The sequence below is a fragment of the Diadema antillarum genome, unplaced genomic scaffold (assembly GCF_040938485.1).
Source record: "Diadema antillarum isolate AM-2024a unplaced genomic scaffold, OU_Dant_1.0 scf00000005, whole genome shotgun sequence".
In the NCBI taxonomy this organism is placed as follows: Eukaryota; Metazoa; Echinodermata; class Echinoidea; order Diadematoida; family Diadematidae; genus Diadema; species Diadema antillarum.
The window spans coordinates 15,880-40,033 of NW_027270894.1; the positions used below are offsets into that span (position 1 = coordinate 15,880).

A 24,154-nucleotide genomic window follows, 5' to 3' on the forward strand; every position below is an offset into this window, starting at 1 on the left:
TTCCCCTATACAGTCCAATTATCGTATGCAGCCAAGTGACTCTTTGCCAGATGTTTCCGAAACTGCCAGTTGACGTTACCTGTATTGTGCATTCCAGGCTAACCTTACAGAATATGTTATATGAATTAATTTTGAAAATCAATTAAAAACATAAATAAAAAAAGGAGTCATCTAGCGTCTTGAAATAATGATCTAATTGGTACAGACTTTTAGATCGAATATGACTGATCTGTTTTGATAAAGAGTTGCCCTATAACTGGAAAAGGGACATAGCAAATGCATCCCCACGTCGGCTTTTCGCCATTGAATAAGATAATGTTAGCTCAACCTGTAACCACCATTTCCAATTGCTAGAGACACTGTACACAACTACCAAAATAAATGTTGGAAATAAATGGAAATAACACTCCTAGAACTAATGATGTTCTCTTCATAAAAAAAAAAAAAATGTATATTACGGCTGTGTAGGGTTTTATATCACTGGTGTTATTTTATTTGACCATGCTGTTTTCGTTAGCTGCGGTTGTAGGTGTGTGCCATGGTGGGATGTGGGTGGAGCTCGATTTATCACACGTGTCAACCAATCAATCCGATAATGCGGTATGTTTACACTGGTGGAAATAGATGCATACAACATCAACGTTCGTAACATTTTCTTCAGACTTGCATGTGTAAAGTATCACACCAAAGATAATACACCACTACACTCTCTTTTTATCACACGTACACTCTTGATCTTTCACTACTAGTATTGCACTAGGGACCATTTTTGCCAGTGTGAACTCGTTGGGATGCCATACAAAATACAGACCGTGGTAGAGCATAGACGGATGAATTCAAGGGTTTCACGCATGAGGTGGACACTGTTCTCCATGCGTAAACACGCCGGTTTCCCGGTTCGATTTTGTATCCATCTACTGTTTTGTATCAATCTACTGTGTATGTGTGTGTGTGTGTGCGTGAAGTCTTGCCACGGTACGGTACGTGTACGCGGTCTACGTTGTCTCAACACACACAGTACATTGTAAATATGCACAAAGATCGCAGACTGAATCTTTGGTATCATCGATGCTTATGCATTGCACGATGCGATACACGCGAAGCCATATCGGTAGTTCACGGTTCATGAATACCGCTAAGCCTGTCCACGTACCCAGAATAAGCGCCATATATTTACCGGAAATACAGACCCAGAAGCTACGCAAATGTTGCACCACCTCGCCCTATTTACTCCAGCTCTCTACATCGTACTTGGCGAAATTTTGCCCAGCAGATCGCGGAAGATGAGAGTGAAAATCAAGCCGCTGCTTTTATTGGCATCACTAGTGGGTCTGATCGCCCTGTACGGCTACACTCAACGGGAGAGTAGCCCGAGTGACCGCGAGGCTGAGGTGGCGAGAGCCGCTCAACTTTCTTTGCAGGGAGGAATGGACGTTCCCCTTGTTGCAAAAGTGAATGAAAAACAACCTTATCAGCGGAGGGAAAGTATACCCGTGGACAAACAGCAAGTGAAGTCTAGAGAAGGAGCGAATGTGCAGAAAGTTGTCAAGCAGGCTAAATCTGACGAAATTGATCAGCGAAAACCGCAAAAAAGCAAGAAATTTCCAGACCCAATTAGCTTGAAACCACAGCAGCTGGGGCAGCAGCAGAACCAAGTCCAAGGCCAAGGGCAAGAGCAGGGTTCGCGAAACGTGGGTGCGCCCGGGCAGGATCGTGATCGGGCGGCTGTACAGTCTGGTGGTGGTGGGTATTATATCTGTATATAAATGGTAACCTATTCTACTCTGACTCTAGGTTGATGAATGGGAAAATTTTATCACTATCAGAATACATCACTGAAACAATTTTGTACAAACTGTACAAAGGTGTATAGTCAACTTGAAATTGATGAAGATTGTGCTTGCTCCTTTCTGACTTTGTATAATAACTAATAATTCTTACCCTAGCCTTTGCTTTACTTAAATTGTCAAATTAATGTGGTGTAGAACTTTTCGCTTTGAATGGAACGTGGACATACCAATCTGGCAAGATATCATAATTTTGATAGTAGTGAAACTTCATTACTCATTAAATGTTTAATGTTTTAGAAACTTTACTACAGAGTACAATGTCCCTTTATTATTTAGCTTTAACCCATTGAGGACAGATTGATTTTGCTACAACACGCATTTCCCATAAACCTCTGCCTGAGGACAAGCATCCTTGGGACTCATCATTAGCGGGTTAAGGTACAATGTAGGCAGTGTTGACTGTTAGTATTCCTCCAGTTTGATAAAGGTACTGTACAGAGAAGAGATGCAAGAGAGCACCCCTCCTGGTTGATGTGAGGGTTGCTGCCATCTTTTATCACAAAAATTGACAATGTAAAGCTAGTTAACTGTCAATCAAAATTAGATCACATATTTACATGCAATGCCAATTTTCTGTGGCAAGCTAGCAAGTAAACATTGTCTTTGAAGTATTAATATGCAGTAGGAGTACATTGCATTTCCGTTATAAATAATGAACATGGTTATACTTGTAACTAGCCGGACCAGACGCTGTTAGTACACTGTGCTAGTTGTACTTACATGTACATCGACTGGGCTGTGTATAGTTAGGTTATAATGAAATTCCGGTTACAACCAAGTAAAAATTCAGGCCACAACATTATCCACCCTATGTATTTTTATTGTTTATTGTTTGGTTATAACAACATTTCGATATGACAAATGAAAACTGCCGGTCCCGAGGACTTGGTTATAATGCCCTGGAAGGCCACTGTAAGATTTGTAAGATTTGTAAGATTTTATTGACTCTATCGACCCCCTCTCGGGGTATGAGAGTACAAATATATTTACAATATAATATGAAAACTGTAGGCCCTACCAGCAGGCTGATCCTGCCAGGCTGTTGTTCCTGAACAACAGCCATATCAAGAGACAAACTGAGAGTAAATCTCCATGTGATCTAATTTTGATTGACAGTTAACTAGCTTTACATTGTCAATTTTTGTGATAAAAGATGGCAGCAACCCTCACATCAACCAGGAGGGGTGCTCTCTTGCATCTCTTCTCTGTACAGTACCTTTATTAGGGTGTCTGATCGCGCACTGCCAACCTTCGGACAAAACGCGCCCCTATCTTACAACACGCAAGCCCCATAGAACACAATGGAGTCGCGCGCCTACGCTGTTTTGACCCCGCGTTTTGTGCTAAAAAATCGCATTTATTGCAAAATCCCCGGTCCATGCCGCTATCGAATCCTAACAAATTTGGTATCATATGAAAGAGGAAGTTTTGCTCCATAATCTATCAAAGCGCTGGTACATGACTCCGACGATAAATTGGTGTAAATGTCGTTAGAATCACACCTATCTCGATATCTCGGCGTCTGCTTCGCTACATGTACCAGCGTGTGGCATGCGAGTAGTTTAGGATGTGCTGAATCCGATGGTGAGGTCGGTTTTTCGCTAGCTCCACGTCTTGGACCGGGGATATTGCCTAGAAGATACCCCTTGCAATAACTTTTTGATCTCAGCGAACGTGTTAGGCGTGGCTTCGTATGCAACAACCATAGTAACGTCCGAGCAAATACGCTCATACATATGTAAATCTACACGCATTCGCCGCCACATGGCGCGCATGCAGCTAGCTCGCGCGCTGTGTGTGTGTGTGTGTGTATCTCACAGACCTGCACGTGTAGGTCAGCAGTGTGTCTACCGTCGCAAGGTAGCCACGTAGCTACATACAATGTACTGTAGTTCGCTAGATCGCTGTGTGTGTGTCTACTTACGAGTACGTGCGCGCGCGCACACCTGTGCCACTGAAAACAGTGACTGAGCTAGCTAGCGAGCTGTCACGTCGCTTCGCTTGCGATAGTTCTACAGCACTGAGTTCTATGGGGTTACGATTGCCCAGCATTACATTCACAATGTGCATGTATGTATACACGCTCGTAAGCCACCTGGCGCATAAGTTTCATCGTAGTCAAAGTACATGTTCTATTACTGGATTGATAATGATCATAACAGGTCCTACAATGTATGAGTTAACAATCCAAACGAATGACCATGTAGAGTCATATTTATTTTTTTAATACTTTAATAGAAAAGTGCACTAACGATGCACGAGTTACAGTCTTTCTCGCGATCTTATGCAGCACAACAGATAGGCCTAGGCTACACAACGCACCATATCAGGCAAGTCAATTGTGAAGCGGTACCGCGGTGGAAGGTAGGTACAAATACCGATTTTTACGACTGAACTTCCAATCGACAAAAAAGGGCAAGCAACGATTTTGGAAGCTATACTCTTCAGCCACGAATGGTGGTAAAGTGGCATTCATGGCTAAATAGCCATATAACATTTTCACATGAACTGCCATATAGATCTCGACAGCGTCGACGTGTTATGTAGTCGTCGCATTCAGTAGCCAGCTGTGTACGTGTGTACACACGTACGTAGTGTAGCGCATATAGCGCGTGTGTACAGTGTGTAGGTAGTAACAATAATACACTCAAATGCACGCTCGCTAGCTCGTCCGCCGATGTTGGCTGGGCCGGAATGCATGCGCTTCGTATTCATTCACAACGCTGAGCGCTGTATACGTACGCACAACATGTATTATGACGACACGAGGGGGAGTGGCTTCTGCGCTGGTTACGCGTTTTAGCAATCCGCTGTACGCTCATTAACCGGTCGCTGGCGATCTGCACGCGAATGCTACTTATCGGCCTTGTTTGCAAACATGATTTGGACACATTTTCGTGCGTGCTCGTCAAAAAAAAGTTGTAATATTGCAGTGATTTGAAAGTTGAATTTCTCGAGATAGAATAATTATTTTGCCATGAAATTTGAAATATATGCTAATGACATATTTTTCTTTCATATGAAATAGTTTATAATCCACCTTTTATAGAATTTCAAAAGTTGCAAAAATGCTACAGACACCCTACCTTTATCAAACTGGAGGAGCATTATTGCAACCATTTAAATTGTTATTCATTTACTCACTGTTTGAATTGTGTTCGGAACAATGCAGAGTGCATAAGCTTGGGTCCATGCAACAGTGCCCTCGTGAATCTGGGATCTTGTATGAACACATAGGATGTATAGTAACTTCAAACTGATACTCGCTCAATCCCATAGGAAGAAAATACCAGTCAGGCTTCCATTGTTCTATCATACTGGTACTCAATCCACGCTTTATGATTGGACAAAATGACAAAATTCCAATCTTTTGATTTAATAGCTTGATGTGGTGACATACTATGTGTACCGCAACATTGTACATTGTGTATTTGTTTTATTTGACAAATTAGATGACATTAACCCAAGTAGAGGATGGGCTGATTTTGCTAAAGTTATGTACAACATGCATTTTCCATAGACACTTGCCCGAGTATACTCGCGACTCGTCCTCAGTGGGTTATGGAACAATCGGGGGCGGATCCAGGAATTCCGTTAAAAGAGAGGGGGGGGGGGGTGCAGACAATATTTCTGTTGCTACTTCTGTTTTCATCTCATTTGTTTCTTTTTATTTCTTTTGTTTTAAATATCAACAAAAATAGAGGTGGCGCATGCCGGTACGCCCCCCTCTGGAACGCCACTGATTAAGGAAAAAATTGCCCCCAAAACAGAGAGGGGTTTTAAGTATGACGTGATGATGACTACAATATTAAACCAAGGACAGCAAATAACAGGAATAGAAGTAATCTTTGAACTATTGGGTCATTCCATGGGGTTGGGTCTTCTCTAGATTTTCATGTTGTGTAGGGAATAAAAGTCATATTCTGAAAAATTTATCAAATAATTGTCCGTGGTTTGCAGTTATTCTTGGAGAGAAATGTGTGAAGAATTATTTGATGAAAAAAAAACAAGCCTGTGTACAAATGTATTTTGTCTATGACTGTTTCACTAATGATGTCCCATGGTTTTTTGTGGTTTATGTTGTGACATAAATATATGCCATTTTCATGGCAATGTAAAACAGGAATATACAACCTTTCAGCATTATGCCTATCATAATTAAGAGAGGCAAGGTGACTTCTACAAACGCTATAAGGCACATAAACATTTGTAACAAAATAAGAACACCAGAGCATCTTCAAGCAACCTCATACCTATGTTACAAACGATGTCCATGGCAATTTTTGTTGTAACATAGGTATAGCATGGTTTTACATACACTTCCAATCATAATATGATTAGAAACTTTATTTCTATAATGAGATTTATATTTCAGGAGTATTCTTATCCAAAAATTAGCATAAAAATCCTCCAAATAAACGAGAAAATACGGAACATATCACTGTACTTCAGTGCGATGTCCGGCCTCTTCGTGTAACGTAGGTAAGGAAAGACGCGTCTCGCGATAAAAAGAAGAGCTACTAACTTCAGCAATTGTATTCATGTCACTGGCAGTCCTCCCCCAATGGCAGAAAAACTACTCACAGCCAATATACACCTACCTGGACAGCGCAAGATCTGTTTTTCTGCCGTTGTCCATGTAACGTAGGTACAGGAGTTTTAATGTTTCTGATGTCAATTGATAAGCTTTTACGCTATTTTACGAAAATAATAACATTTGTCATATTCTGTAATTCTATTAGAGGAAAAAAAACGACATCTAAACCTCTGAACTGGCCAAAAATACTGTGGACGATGATACTGTAGTCCCACATACTGAGATATTTGTTACAGGTTCATGTTCATAATTTTGATTGCCAAATTTTCCGTCCATGCCGGTCTCTGCAAAAGGAGCATATATTCCTCTCTTAGAAAACCGTACAAAAGTATATCAGTGTATCTTCACTGCAATATAAAATTGTTTTACCTCCCGATTATGGTGAATTTTTGGACCCTTTTGTCATTAGGTATCTACCAAGGTAGACGTGCTAGAGTTAGTATTAGTCACTATATACTAGTTGGAAAACGTAGATGTCCAGACTGCATCTGAACTAGAGAAATAGAGTTTGCCTTATTTTGCTGGTGATATTGAGGGAACTAGGAGCTGTGAAATTCTTTGTCTTTAACAGATTTACTTTGAAAATGTCAATGTTTTCCATCCAAGATTTCACTGACCTGTTAGATGCTCTGATGAAGTTGTTAACATTTCACAAGGATTCACCATTTCCATTCCATGTTCACCCACGTGTGAAGTCTCAAAGCTAAAATGCCAGTGTCCTATTCAGTTTGGGTGGGTAGTGGGTAGGAAAGGCTTCAATAAAATTATGAACCCCAATCAAAATTGGACTATTATTGCTCTACACTATCATTCAAAAAGAGGGCGACAATTTCGATGGGGGATGAATATAAAATAGGGCCTAGTATTATTTTGGGAGTCTATCGAAAGGCCCATAACCGTAACCGTAGCCCTGACCCTAGCCCTAACCTTAGCTACTTTGTAGGACACTGGAGGCAGCGATCTGCCCTTCCTGCAGTGTAGCTTGCATCTGAAAACAAGTTTTTAGCATAGAGTATGAAAATGATATTTTCCTATGTTTTACATGCTATATTATTATTATTAATATTTACATCATTTTAAGCATAACCCATTTTTTTTTTCCAATTTTGGTGGGAGGTACACATGGAACTCTAGCTAATGGGTATGCCAAGAGGTAGAAATGTAAGCAAAATTGTTAAAATTATTTAATTCCATTCATAAACACACAGATACATCAACAGGAATATATAGTCAACCCCGACAAAAATTTTCTTTTATTTTTTTTATTATATTTCTCTTTACACCTTTTGTTCAGTTTGTTGATGAATCTGCCATGGCTCCTCCTCTACCACCGCTACGTGTTAAACTACATGAAAGAGTGAAAAGGACACATCCACAGCACTCCACAAACAGAGAGGAAGCCGACAAAGCAACACCAAAGAAGAGCGAATGTAACAAACTAGACAAGAAGAAAACTGCACAGAGGGAAAATGGACAGAAGAAAAACAAAAATCGAGGGCTAAATGGACATTGGACAAAAGAGCAGAAATTAATTTCAAACAAAGAACATGGAGAAGACAAGAAGACTTGTCTGATTTCTCTTTACTAGTTTTCTTAGTTAGTTGACAACTAGTTGATGATGTTGTTAGTGTATATTAGGTCAAATTGTGTAAAGCTTCACTTTCTTCTTCTCCTTCTGATTAAGTCTGCCTTCTTTCATATCAGAGTTACAAAGAATTGAAGTCTGTGTAACATAGGTATTGTTCCACATGTGTGCAGTAGATATTATTCCAAAGAACTGTTACAATAGTGTTATTTGTGGGAACATACATAAAGTCTATATGTGTAGGTTTTAACATCTCACACCACAATAAAGGAAATCAGTTGATATGTCGTAGTGTACCTATGTTACAAAGACATACTGTCCGTGTAACATAGGTAGTACACCGTGGGCGAGGTTGTTGTCTGAAAACCCCTGATTATAACAATAAAATCATGTTTTCACTTGAATACCCATACAAATCACTTGCTTCAATTGTGGTGCTTTTAAGAATATTGTCATTGTGTCACTCTTGATGAAAAAGTTAAACCTTTGATTGAAATTGTTAATGGTTTGTAGAAAAAAACATGTTAATAAAAGTGGCTTGCAGTTGACATCAGAACATACAATCTTACTAATAATGATCTCATGCGCCTGTTAAATAACATGTTGATGTGCTATGGACGAAAAAAACGTGGATGTGTTCATTGCTATCATTTCAGAACACAAAATGATGAAGGATGTCAACAAATGAAGTCCATGTAACATAGGTATTTTGCCATACCTGTTAACCCATGCTGACTGAAAGTGTGCGAAGTAATAAACAGATTTCTAGTGGAATATGTTGAAGAATGGGAGTAACAAATCAGGGGGAAAAAGGAAATTTCAATTTACCCAACATGAATTTTCAACTTGTATGTCACAATTTCAGTCCCAACCCCATGGAATTACCCTATTTTCAAGCTTCTTTCAAAGGAAAAGTGATTGGTGATGAAGAGAATTTTAAAGGCTGATGTACTGAAACGTACTCAGTGATGATAGTTTCAACACAATGATTCTGACCACAGTGTAACTGATATCTATAGTCATTATTGTCAGGAGTACAAAATTGATCTTTTATTGTCATTCTAGTTTATATGAAAGTCAAAGCCTGCAGTCCCATACAATTCTAACCACTTAAATCACAGAGCTTGTGCAGAAAATGGTCAACTATGACACATGGAAACGATTTAATGTATGGCATACATTTCCCATGCAGAAAGTCATTAAATTAATGTCGATGCCTCATCAGTGCTGTGATCAGTGAGGTGTAATCTGTCATTGCCAAATATCAATTAAACCTTTCCTCCAACCCTCTGCATTCTCTCATTAATATGAAAGGTGTAAAGAAAGCTGAACCACCAGCCCCTGTACAGCGGGAGGAACCTATTAAGGTAAGACCCATCTCTGTTGCCGGATGAGATTGCCATGGCAACAGCTGTGATGCCCAGATGATCAGGGGATTAATTATTTAGCACAAGTGCAGTGGCATTGCCGAGCAGAACAGCTCGTTTATTTCCAATTGCCATTCATGTTGAGCATATAGCATACATACACATCTGTATTGACTCAAACCAATTTCAATTGACAAATACAGATGACTCATCAATTTAAGCACTTAACAAATTGATTAATTGTCAAAGCAATAGCAGTGTAACCAAATTCATATGTGACAGAGGCTGTGACAGACTTGTGTTTCAGTTGTTGACTCAAACCAATTTTAATCTTGAAATGACTCGTCAAATAAAGCACTTTACAAACTCATTTATCATTTTATAGTCCAACAAAGGGACATATCATTAGCCGCATTTACACCTACTAACATCGCGATTTTTAAAATCGCGATATTTTGGTTCCACCGTTTACAGTGTACATTTGTGCAAAAGCACGCGAAGTTTGAGCTTCACGAAACATCACAATTTTTTGGACGGTAGTGTGCATGTGTAATTTACCTCTCTTCAGCACGGGTTGACAAGTGGAAGCGCGGGCTGTTGGTATTCACTGCAGTGCAGTCTATTTTTCTCGCAGCTACCTATAGCTGGTTGGAACGTTGAGCCAGGGCTTTTTATCAGTCCAATGCATGTACATAAATTTGTGTTTCTCGAGAGTGTAAACTTGCGGTAAAACTATATATCTTGCTATATTAGATCACATACGTAGCACTAGCAGCTGTGTAAAACTTCAGCTTTAAACATTTTGCGAGATATTCAGAAACCACTCTATGAGATGTCAACGAGCATGCAATTCTAAGGGGTATCAAAAGTTTATTTGATGAAAATCGGTTTTGAAATGGCTGAGATATCCAAAAACAAGGTGAAACAAAGAGATCCTACAATGTAATAAAAGGCGTGGCCTGTAGTCTTTTATTATTATCACTTTTTTGGATATCTCAGCCATTTGAAAACCAATTTTCATCAAATAAACGTTGAATCCTTCAAATATTAGAATTACATGCTCTTTCATATTTCATAAGAGGTTTCTCATTATCTCACTTAGAAATGTAAAAAAACATGAATCCCCACCTCAACCAGTACTGTACAGCCCCTTTAAGTATTGTCTGACGATGACTACAATATTACTGTAACCAATTGTCTGACATGCAAATTAAACCAAGGACAGCAAATAACAGGAATAGAAATAATCTTTGAACTTTTTTGAAGCTTCTTTCAATGGAAAAATGATTGGTGATGAAGAGAATTTTAAAGGCTGATGTACAAATGTACTCAGTGATGATAGTTTCAACACAATGATTCTGAGCTTCACGAAACATCACAATTTTTTGGACGGTAGTGTGCATGTGTAATTTACCTCTCTTCAGCACGGGTTGACAAGTGGAAGCGCGGGCTGTTGGTATTCACACTGCAGTGCAGTCTATTTTGCTCGCAGCTTCCTATAGCTGGTTGGAACGTTGAGCCAGGGCTTTTTATCAGTCCAATGCACACATAAATTTGTGTTTCTCGAGAGTGTAGTACACGTGTAGCACTAGCAGCTGTGTAAAACTTCAGCTTTAAACATTTTCAGCTTGGTATGGGAAAGTTAATGAAAGTAGCATTCACGAGGATCATGAAATTTCGCCAATATGACGAAAATGAGAAGTAGGACTTGAAGTTAGGACTAGTATTTCATCAGGTGACAGCAAGAATTCACCATTGTTTTACCGACACTTGTTACGTACCGCTGTATTCAACAAATTAGTCAACGTATACCACGGAGAGCAGTATGGGCACTCCCTAAATCAACGCATTTCTGGGAGACCATTAATTGGTTAAATCGTTATGGGGTGATGATACGTGGTTGGAGAACTTCAGGTTTGTTACTAGTTTTCATATACAATATAGTTTCATCAGGGAGGTGAGAAACTAGCTGAGGATTGGCCGTTTACCTGTATGTACAGCATACCCTGTACTCTGGCCAGCGGCCACTCTCTACATGTTCCACAGAGGGATCGGGAGCGCGCGTAAAGACCTGGTGCAATCCGAGACCAAAAGTCACATGATGAAAAATCGCGATATTATATCGCACTCCAGCTGGCGATTTTTCTGGCGATGTTTCAAGGGCGTTTGGGTGTAGCTGCTTAGCAACTTGCACCCAAATGTTGCGATTTTAGAAAAATCATGATTTTTCCAAGCAAGTGTAAATGGGCCTATTGTATGATTGTGTTCAACCAGTTTCTCAATGTGGTCCTTGTCCAACTGTTGAACTGTGTACTATGTATAGCAGCATAACCATAAAATGTGACAGATGTTGTACTACTGTCCGGATCTCTCTCTCCCCCTCCATTTCCTCCCCCTCCCCCTCCCACTCACCATCCCCAGTTATTTCAATTTGGCATCTCTTTCCAAGTCAGTTTCCTTATCCCTGAGCAGACCCAAGTTGTCTTGAGAGGGAAGTTTTGATGTTTAATTCTAGGAGAAACCTACTCATGGTTAGGGTTGCCGGACACTTTTCAAAACACAATCTTTTTACAGAAATGATACCTTACCTGTGTACACAACAGCGTTCCAACTGCCGAAATTCGTCTTTTTCACGGTAAAATTTCCCCAAAAGCGTAAATTTCCGAGTTAAACTGACACCAGTTTCGCTCCAAATGATTGGAATATTAATTAGATTTCGCGCGTGCATACGTGCTCGAGATCGGTGTTCAGATTTGGCCAATTCACGTGACTTTTGGGCGGAGCTATGTCAGGTAATGATCTTGATCGAAGTCGTTTGTTTACTTTTCTGCAATACTAATTAAGATTAGTTGACATAGTTCGGTACCTACAGTTCACTCCTCATTGTAACCAAGTATTCCAGATCGGCAATTTTCTTCTTTTATACCGACCTTTCTCGTAAACTTATAGCCCATACCGGTGGATGTGAAAATTAATCTTCATTTCGTAGTAGTAACCCAACTGCGAGTCAAACGTGAAGCATGTTCCGGCTGCAGATGTGTGTTGTACACTGTTGAGCGATAGGACTTGGTGATTCGTAAGTGGTGGCTTTGCCCCTAAATTTCAACTTAAAAATGAAAAGCAATTTCAATTTGAATAAGTGCAGATGTTGTTTAGTCGTTGCCGTATTATGACTTGCAAAATTTGGTTCATAAAAAGATCTCTTTCTGTCTAGATCAAGATTTTTCTTGATTTGGTTAATCGTGAACCCTTCCAGAGTGTGACAACTGATGCTCGGAATGAAGGATTGGGGACTTGTGCGCAAGTGTAAGCGCATTGGTTTATGTGCATCAGCAGTATTAACTACGGACGGGTTTACGATGACCGAATCAAGAAAAAATCATCAATATGGTCAGAAAGAACCATATGAAGAACCAAATGTAACACGTCATGAGTTGTTTACAGTTGAACTATATCTGTACGAGCTCAAACTGAAAATTAAATCAAATTTTCAAGTTGAATTTCACGGGCAAAGCTACCACGTACGAAGCACCATATTACTCCGCTGTCAGGCTGGCCGAAGTCAGTTGTGTGCGGGTGAATCGGGTCCGTTGCTCACTGTACCTCCGTTCATCGCATCGGCGTGCTTGTGTTGCGTGCGTGCGTCATTCTTCCGGACTGACTGGCCAGCTAGCTGTGTGTGTAACGAAAGTTTCATTTTTAGTCAACAAGCAAGACGTTCCGTCGTCCAATTTTTCCTCTCTCCTCACCTTCTACTTCCTCCTGACCTATTCCTCTGCTTCCCTTAGTACAAACATGGTTTTGACAGTATCGAGTCTATATTTAGAGTTGTGGTTGCCCCAAGCTAGTACGAGTTGCTCAGTGCTGTTACACAAGCCCCGTACCCCTTTATATTATTCACAAGAAACGACAGATGAAACTGGTGATATGATGGCAACATTAACATTGATTACAGCTAGATGAACTTCGATTTTTTTAAATCTTGTCACGTGACAAATTAGCACTATACTCCATTTATCTTTCTTCACAAGATAGAAATATGAAACGATAATGGCGATAATCATTATGAACAGCCTCAATATTTACCCTCGTTGTAGGGAGGTATAATGAAGAACGATTATATTGAAATCTGCACTTATATAGTCATGTAAAAAGGCCTTCTATTACTAGTTAAGTATCAGTCTGAAAAAATCTTGTCCTCATAATTTCTGAGTAGGACTTGTGTGACAATTCAACGTTTCATAGTAACCTCCATGGATAACAACCAAAATACACAGCTATGTTTTGATTAAATTGCCCGTGTGTCAGCATTTGGTTATCATTAAAATCAGCATCGCCGATGACTAGGCCTATATACTTGTACATCTAGTTTCACTCTTCACAAAGAACATCTATTAGGAAGACAAGAATATGTTTGTATATGCATGTAATACCGTTTGAATGCACCCTAATTGAAATGTGTTATAACTCTGCCTATAGATGCAAACTAATACACGTCCTTCCGGCTCGCTTGTGACCTGTCATCTCGCCTTGAAGGGTGTGACTTTCAGCCAGGGCCTGACGGCAGCAGGAGTGATGAGGCTACGGAGGGCAGTCCATCCTCCCGCCAGGCGATGAATTCTGGTGCGTCTGTGCTTCCAATGGCAGATCGTCGTGGAAACGCTAATGTGCTGAGATATCTACAGTTTATCCAAAAAAAAATAAAAAAAAATAAAAAAATATATATATATAGGAAACTGATTTCGCAAAGGATCGGGGAATACTAGTTATACTAATGCGAGTGTACAGCTTTTTCCTCCATTTTTGGAACGAAACTACATTTGTTTTTCACACAATATGCTTATCAAAGCAAAAGAATGTCAATATGGCAAAAAAAAAATCCTTTTATCGCGTATAATGAGTTAATCTCAAATACTATTGTTGTGTATTGGAATCAGGTTCCTACGCTGCAGAATGACTTCTGATACACACATTCGCTATTTAAGTATTTAATCAAATCTCTTCTAGTTCTAATAATATATATCATGTATAACTTCGAGCGTCAAATCCCATATACACTTGAAAAGTACGACTCACTCGATACAGCCCCTATTCAAACACACAAATGATCAACATACAATGAAGATGACAATGGGGCGGGGTCTTGAAGTTGAACAGGGATTAGTTTTGGCATGGAGAAGGTATACATCCATTAAGGGGGATTAGACTCAACATCAATTCCAAACAATGAATGGGGGAAGGACAAAATGTTTGGTGTTCATTCATTGTATTGATCTAATGGTCGTAAATCGTGGCTTTGCTACTTGCAGATGAAACAAAAACCCCGCGGTATTAGTGTTTCAAAATACTTCTTAGATGTGAACTATGCATGGATAGAATAACTATTGTAAAATTTAAACTCCGGTATAATCGATGTTATGTAAGTTTGGTCAAACATACAAAATGTGAACAACAGAAAAAAGTTTCCAGACTATAAAACCGCCAACAGTTAGTTTAATGAGGAAAAATACTGATATCTCTTTATATTTTAGGTTTTTGCAAAAAATGTTAGGATGATTAGTGTACAACAGACAACACATATGAATCATTATGGGATATCTTAAACGTTTTTAAAATCAGAGTTGGAAGGGTGGAGCTGATCATTCTGACACCGTTAATACAACAGGTGCCGTGCGCGGAGCAGCGTTTCCGATACATTTAGCATGGGATAGCTCAGGCAGGGGACAAAAGCATCCCGGTTTTGGCTAGTTTGCAGGCACAAACCCTTGTTAGTCGTAAAGGAGTCTGCGCCAAGACTACTATATGCACCACTTCGGCACTGTCCCTGTGTTTGGGAGAGACTGCAGTGCAATGGTGCATGTATTAGTCTTGGCACATGCAGACTCCTAATACGACCAACAAGGGTTTGTGCTTGCAAACTAGGTTTTGGCTGCATTGAATATGCACTGAAGTCAAGTTCCGTCTTTAACAATGGTTGTTTTGGTTGAAGATTTCTTTGCTTATTTTGTATAATTATCATGACCAGCACATTGAAGCCTAATAACAGGAGCAAGCCATGGTTCCAATAACCTCGAGTGAGCATTGCATGGGACATTGGTGATACAATGTACCAACAAACAATAATACGTGAACTCACGCAGATTTCCCCTCAGAAAGGATACTAGTAACCTCTACTTCATTGTGTACTATGATTCATATGCATCACTTCTATTTGTCAGTGTTTAATATTCCAGCCCTTAATCCATGATTATAAATGGCTATTACATACCAAACATCTTACGTTTGGAATTAGATGGATTGCCCGTACGCGTATTAAACAGTGTTGATCTCTGTTGACCGGAAGATCGTTTTTGTACCTGGTCGTCGGGATAATGTTCCGTCCGTCCGCGGAGAATGCTGCGTCTCGCTTCATTCATACAATCCCCTCTACTCTAGTAAAGGAGGCGGAGGAGAGCCGTGAATGGAAAAAAAAAAAATACTAAAAACTCCGCAAAGACGGATTTTTTTTTTTGTCTTGAATCTATGTACGCGGAAAAATCCGTCTGTCTGGGGGGATTTTGTAAATTGTTTTCCTTGTCTGTTTTTACTTTTACGGTTCTCCTTCAGATAGGAAGGAAGGGATTTCGTAATGCCTCCCCGCCCGGGCCGGAACATAATTCCCGGCAACAACGAACAAGATAGGAACCGATCTTCGGTCAAGCTATTCTATGATCAGAAAACTGCCTGATATAACTTAACTATACTGACATAATACACATCACATGTATGAACATCAAAGGAATAGAAAACTGAAATGTCTTCTTACCAATTGCATATGCCGCCCACAACATAAAATCTGAATCCCTTCTGATGAAAGCTGCTTGGATCGCTTCAGGTCAGTTCTCTAATATTCGTGGCAAGCGCATGGGAGATACAAAATGGCGTATGTTTGGGAGAGTCCTTGCCTTTATCACTAGCGGGAGAGAGGCCTGACGGGTAATATAAACCAGGGAGGTTTATAAACAATGCCGCTGGAGAGGAAGAGGGAGAGAGAAGGGGGGGGGGGGGGGGAGGGGGAAGAGAGAGAGAGAGAGAGAGGAAGAGAAGATAACAGACTGATGTGTGAAGAGAGATTGATGACGAGCGAGTGTGTGCAGGAGTGTGCTCCCCCCCCTCTCTCTCTCCCCCTCTCCCTCTCTCTCCTTGTGTGTGTGTGTGTGTGTGTGTGTGTGTGTGTGTGTGAGAGAGGGTGTGTGTGTGTGTGTGTGTGTGTGTGTGTGTTTGTGTGTCATGCATGTTAGTGTATGACCGCATCATTGTTCCCGCCTTTTTTCTTATCTCCCAACAGAAGCTAATACATCGCACGGCCTACGAAGCTCCTTCAAGCTGACTTGCAGAGGAATACACGCCACTGGTACCGAAGAGCCAAGAGCAACAAGCGAAAGTCACAGACTCTGATTGGCAGAAGGAAGATGTTTAATGTGAAGAAAAGAGCCTGCAACAGTCACCTCTCTGCCCACATGAACCTGCAAGCATACGACAATAAATACAGGAACTAACTCCTCGCCTGATCCTACGGGATGAAAAGAGGGCTTGGGCAGGGCCTTGGGGGCAGTTCCCAAGTGCGCTCAACCAAGATTGATGTTGTTTGTTGGTGTATAACCCCCCCCCCCCCCTGAAAAAAAAAACAAAAACAAAAACAAAACAAAACAACAACAACAACAAACACAAAACAAAACAAAACAACAAACAAACAAACAAACAAACAACAACAATAAAAACCGGAATTAGTAACAATTTATGCTTCATGAAAATCAAAATTGATGCACGGTTCTATACCTGCGTATCAGCCAATTTTTGGCCACAGCAACAATTCAGCGTCATACCTCCGCATTTTTGAACTACTTTATCGCAAACATATTCGCCCGAAATAACATTAAATTATTCTGAAAAAAAACCCCGAACAATAATATGCTTCGAAACGGGAATTCAGCGAAAAAAACAAACAAACTACAAGACTTATTAGTGGCCGTTTTACCATTCTCATTTTCTCGCAAAGACCGAATTCGAAGTGTTTGAATATGAGTCAACGATGATTATTTCGGCTGCGCGATTGAGATTCGCTAAGCGCGTAAAGAGGAGTATTGGTCATACGACAAAACATCCAACAAAAGAACCTGATGAATCAACCGTTTAACTTATCTAGAGTTCGCGAAACGAATTCATCACTCCGAAGTGGTTCAACAAAAGCCGGAAAAAAAGTCGAAGAACAGCAGGTGAACATAAGGACAATAAATAAAATTCTGGAATGAAACAAACAGATAAAAAGCACACGATATCAAGTTTGAAAACGAAGATATATACGAATCTAGCAATAAAGACCAATTCTAAAATACTATTTTGCAAGTTCAAAACAATATAATCGTCAGGGATGTGTATACGCTAACAAGGATTGACCACTACAATGAGACTACGCTGCTTCTATGCTTGCTAACTCACTGTTTCTCATTTCAATATAAAATGTATCCATCTACTACCAAATTATACCGACATGACAAAAGCACACACATACAGAATAATCAACCTTGACCGACATACTGTAAAGTTACCGCAAAAGTTATTTGTGTTTATATACGCCGGAAATGTCACTTTCACACAAGACAAATTGCATAGTTCATCTTCAAGATGTTATAAAGGGTAATTGAAATACACCGTAGTTGTAATATATCAAGACGTTAGAATAATGTATTGAATGTTAATTCTGATGACGAAGAAATCCCAGCAAGAAGCAGGAAATTTCGAACTTCATGTGAAACTCTTCAAACATAATAAAAGCATCGTGTAACTGAAGGCGGATACAACATCATCATTTTACTTATTTCACACCCAACAAGTTAATGCAAAATAGAAGAAACACGTATAGCTTACCAATGTTGGAGGCTTTGAAAAGTTTGATACTGCATAACGACTTTTGATATGTACGAGGTTAGAGATTTGGTGATCCTATCACGCTGGCGTTCGAGAAGTACTAGTATACTGACTATAGCATATGGCATTCCGGCTAGCTTTTCAAGCCCAGGTTATCGCAAAAGACAACATAGTTCCCACGCCAAGGCTACCAGCAGTCGGGTTCAAACAACAGGGGATTACACAATTTGAAAGAGGCCTTTGTTGTGTGCTTGGGAGGTCAAGTTTATGACCAATTAAGATTGAGCTTAAGCGTCTTAACTTCTTATCGCAATAGAGGCTGGAAAGCCATAGAAAATACGAACACTATGGGCTCAAGGGGCAGCGCAGCTGTAAGCTGCGTATCAATATTGAGTTGAAGTGCTTCAGGTGTATATAAAAGATACATGTAGGCCTACACCCGCCAATGTACAAAATTGTCAACATAGATGCATGAGTTATATCACAATACACAATGCACAATCAAATATTTCCGAACATCATACACGAGACACAACACTGAAATAACGCGAGAAATGACATAAAGTATGTCTTCACCTTTTATACCGTTGTAGTATGAGTAATCTTTTATTTTCGTTCCAAAAATAATAGTGACAGAAACATAACAGAATCATATGACACAATTATGAATCATTTTGTATGAGAATTAAGATAACAAGTATGATAGCCCTATAACCTGAAATAAAACGAAACGATTATATAGATAACCATGAACACTAAAAGATATGTTGTTTGAAGGAAAACATGGATTGTTATCTCTGCAGTACAATTTCTCCTTTTGCTTTCTTCTTCAATTCAATCTTCCTCTTAATACTAGAGCTCACTCTTTCACTGCTGCACAACACACAATCTACCCCCCACCCCCACCCCATCTCTCTCCCCCCCTCTCTCTCTCTCTCTCACCTCTCTCTCGGTTTTGTTTATATTACCCAGGAGGCCTTTCTCCTCCTCGTGATCAAAACAAGGCCATTCTTTGTTTAATGTCCCTCGCCACGCCACGCCACGTAGTAATCGCATTGTGAAACAGAAGGCACGCTCTATTCACAGAGTACTGTGACACGCTAAATCTCTTCCTCTCTTCCGCAGAAAAAGGTCCATGTCGCGCCATGACAGTTGGTAAGAAGACCATTCAATTTTTTAGTCTGTTTATGTTGTATCTATATTCATATTATGGCAGGTCTTCTAGCAGTAAGTTATGCTGATTAACACTTCTAACAGAAAGGTTTGCAGCTACGGATTAATTCTGCTCTGCCAGTAGAAGAGAGGCAGAGGTGTATCGTTAGTGCGGGATCGAGAGAGAACGAATGTGTTGCACGGCGTGGTTTCTTGATGTCAACGGGAAACTCAGCACAGCTATATTCCATTGGAAGTATCATTTATTCGTATCATATAATGTTCTTTGTACTTACAATATTATGAAGTTTCAATTAACTGTGAAATCCTGATGAAGTTCAAACTCGAATATGAATGAAGTTGGTACCGTATTATACTGGTAATCGTGGTCATGGTGGTATGCATGTTCGGCAATATGTCACAGGAATATATGCCTACGATTGGAACATCGTAATGAGAGTATAGCTTTACAACCTCAATTCTTTCTAGTTTATTATGGGCTTAGTGATGTTGAGTCTATGTTTATTGCATAAGTAAGCAAAGGTAGGCACATATCAGTTTAATTCAATAACATACATGTCATACTATATAGGCCACGTCCAAGCAGTCACGCACACAGCGCGATCGCTTTACAGCACTGAACATGCCCCCTGTTCATAGAGTATACACGTACGCGTACGTACTTAGTATACTCTGTAAAACATGATATATTCGCGGCATGAATTTTTCGCGAATTGGATCGACAGCCTTTTTCGTGGCATGATATTTTCGCGAAGTGCCACTGGCGTTCAATGCATATAGTGTAAACAAGGACTTTCGCGTGCATTTTAATTTCGCGAATCTTGGCGCTCGCAAAATTCGCGAAATTAAAGTGCACGCGAAAATTCCTCGTTTTACAGCATAAACCAAACCCCGACGTGGTGCGTGGGGATAACACACGATCAAATACGAGTACCTGCATACAACAGGTACTGCGTTCTTTATAAGCAAGGCAGATGAAAATAGTTTGTTAGATATTTGACAATTAGATCAATTTTGGTTAGAATTCTTAAAGGAGAGATCATTTAAATTGGAATACAGAGTTTACGGTGGGAGCCTTGCATGCTGTCCCGTAGCGTTATAGTAAACGTGTGTAACGTATAGCGTGCGTACGCGTACGCGTGCGCATATGGGGAAAATATATGGCATTATATAATGGATTCAAGAATGTAGCCAATTGGAAGCGCTGAAATGAGTCACGTGTGCGCTCATGATTTTTCTTATACATGCATGCGCAGATGTTACAAGTGCGTCGCGCGCTACTTAGTACGCGCTGTCAATCCTGTAAACAACTTCTAGTTAAACAACTTTTCGTTATTTGGTTATTTGGTTCATTGCATAAGATTACACATTTTTCCCCAGTAAATTTATGTACCTTCATTGTACTTTTTCATATCGTTTTTCTTTTCTCTTTTTTTTTTCGATATGTAATCTCAAATGTATAATTCACATGGTTATCTCCAATACCCTGATTGGGTGACATGAGATAAATTAAATTGTCATTGTCATTGTCAATTGTCAACTGTCAAATTGTCATTGACCTTTCTCTTAATTCATTTCTAGTTCTGGATGCCGTGCCATGCCAGCCGGCCTTTCCTTGTGCATAACATGTGTGGCGATGGCCTACGTATATGTGCAGATTTTCCGAGTGCGACGTGCGTAAATGTTTGGGACGAACATCTTCGGACATCTTGACTTTTGAGCAAGTGCTACATGTAGCTGACTGGTATTGACCCACAAAGGTACATGAAAAATTCTGTTAGTTTCCGACCCATTTCATAAATCAAATAATTAGTGGAGATGCAGCTCACTCTCGGGCATTTACAATGTAGTGCAACATGCACTCGGCTTCGCCTCGATCGTGCATGTTTCACAATTGTAAATATCCTTGAGTGCGCTACAACTTCATTGACGTACTCTCACCTGTGTATTATTTGTATAATTATCGTAATTGCCTTGGCCAAAGACTAAACACCGGAGTTCAGTCGGCGTTAGCTCCGCCTATTAACAGAACCTGCATGACATCATCTCATGAATAAAGGGTTTTTTCCTTTGCGCAAAAATGCGCTAGGGCCCTTGGGGCCCAAACCGAATGGAAAAAATCATAAAAAATATTTTGCAAATGTGGATACATGTTCCCAACGCGTCCTATCAACAGTAAAAGTGCTACATTTTTTTTTATGTATAGCTCCTTATCAAAGCAAACAATCTAATAAGTTTCTGAAAAGATAAATAAAGGGGACAAATGTCTGTCATTTCGACTACAAATTGGATTTTTTTGATGTACCGTCGACAGGGCCCCAGCCAAAGAAGTGAAAAGGTGTGGGGCGCCCGCTACTAGGATTACACGGGGCCCCTGGGGAGGGCGGGGCCAGGCATTGCGCAATCACTTTACTCAGCATGGTCATCGATTGAAGGTCAACCGTCAGCATGTACTCGGATATATTTTGGAATATTCTGCGTCTTCCACATCATGTTTAGGCAAGTCTTTCCGTAATAATGATTTACAATGTACAAAGTTTGTCATAACTGCATATCGGGGTAGGGAAGTGAGATGAACGTGTAGAATTTGTGGTAAGTTTATGAGGATTCATTTCATTTTTAATGGCGGCGGATGCAATTTGACCCCTCATTCATTTTGACGTACGCGGGGTTACGAGATGGTGCGGATTGATTAACACGTAATTAAGCGGGTGTCCAATTTCTGAAGGCTATGTCCTTGACGTTCGGCGTCCCTATCATGGTGACCATTGACCTGACTTCTACAATTTTATTTATTTATGTATTTAGTTATTTGTTTGATTATTCATTCATTTATTCATTTATTTATTCAGCCATTCAATCATTTGAATACATTTTTACTCGTTGTTTTTAATATTTAATTGGCAGTAATACTGCAGATTTAGAACTTGTGGTGTCCAGGCTCTTGTTTTCAGCCGTTATGTAACTCCTTAATGCTGAGAAAATAATCTGACCATTCTGTCACATGCTAGAACCATGTAGAATAATTTCACCGTTGAGAAAACAGAACATCGGAAATCTATGTAAACCAAATTCCATCAATTTCACATTTGGCAATAAATGCATTTAAATCACAAAACAAAGCGAAAAGATTCCTTAATCATTTTATAATATGTTTTGTTATTTTCCTCAAAATAACACAATCTTGCTGGCAAACTTACCAGGTTTTGTCATGAATATGAGTGCCTTCTTTTAGAGCCCTCCTGCAGTGCAGGCAGGTTTTTGCTTGTCATTAAATGGATATATGATGATGAGACGATTTTCTTTGTTGCTAACAGTAGGCGGAGCCTATACCTAAATTGCTCTCGATGTTGTATGTCAGCACAGGAATTTGTGGTCATTCTTGTGTGATGTGACCCTGCATCACATACAAGTCACAACAAACAAAAATTCGCCAGACATGGATTTTTAGTTAAGGGCAGATTCTGAGCAGTAAATATGAAAAACTCACGATTGACTCAGTTGACCCAGTTCACCATTTTTTGAGACCTCACGTAAAATCAAGGTGTGCAACTTTTTGTTCGTTTTGTAATGCACAATCACATATAACTTGAATGCAGAAATGTTTGATTTTTTTTTTTCTTGGGGGGAGGGGGAGGGGGACACCAAACAGCATTGCTGAATTGGTTGTCAGCCAAGATAAAGGAAATATGTGCCTCAAAAAGGCCTTAACAGAGCTCTGGCACTGAAAAAAGAAAATGGAGCTGTCAGCTAATGCATGACTCAGTAAAGTACCAAAATAGATGGATCTGCATGTGGGTTTGTTGAATCATGTGTCATTAAGTGGCTGTTAGAGACACTGTTCACTGTTTCCAGATGGAAAACTCCTAGATGCATGGTCCTACAATCCCACTGTACATGACATTTCTGCCCATGATATTGTGTTTGAATGAAGTGATGTTTATGAAAACTTTTGATTAAAAATTATTGTTAAATGTTTCAAAACAATGATGATTAGTATGTAACCATGATTTTACCAATTTGAGTCTATTCCTGTAGAATATACCATTCAGAAACACTCGATTAGCATGTGAATGTTTAGTTCACAACTACAGTTTTGTATAAAATGGTGACCGTGACAGCTTTTTCATCCATTTAAACATGTGTAGATTTAAAGGGAACCCAAACCCAAAGAGCAATGTGGATTGAGTGAAAGCAGCAACATTAGTAGAACACATCAGTGAAAGTTTAAGGAAAATCAGACAATTGATGCAAAAGTTATGAGATTTTAAAGTTTTGTTGTTGGAAAAACTGGATGAGGAGACTACTAGAGGTTATGACGTATGTGTAGACAACAATATAAAGAAAATATAAAGAAAATTCCACAAAAATTCACTTTTCCAGCATTATGAAAGAGCACTTGACCGATCACTTTCAGAAAGCAGAGGGAATAATTGCTACCCTTAACATGCAGCATGTTTGTGAGTATCAAGTTGATATTTAATGTGTAATTTTCATGAAAATGAATTTTTGTGGAATTCCCTTTACACTGTATTGTCCACACATGACACCATAACCTAGCTGGTAGTCTCCTCATCCAGTGGATCCAACACCAAAACTTTAAAAATGCCTAACTCATGCATCGATTGTCCGATTTTCCTCAAACTTTCACTGATGTGTTCTTCTGATGTTGCTG

At 39.7% G+C, this 24,154-nt stretch overlaps 1 protein-coding gene across 1 annotated transcript in view; it reads left to right on the forward strand.

The window, feature by feature from the left end:
* The first annotated feature begins 1,156 nt into the window (after positions 1 to 1,156).
* Positions 1,157 to 24,154, forward strand: part of LOC139711807 (glucoside xylosyltransferase 1-like) — a 35,071-nt gene continuing 12,073 nt past the window's right edge. Inside the window, exons 1-2 of the mRNA XM_071623692.1 lie at positions 1,157 to 1,743; positions 9,347 to 9,399. Of these exons, the coding sequence (XP_071479793.1) occupies positions 1,206 to 1,743; positions 9,347 to 9,399 (591 nt within the window). The 5' untranslated portion in view covers positions 1,157 to 1,205. The remainder of the gene's footprint in view (positions 1,744 to 9,346; positions 9,400 to 24,154) is intronic.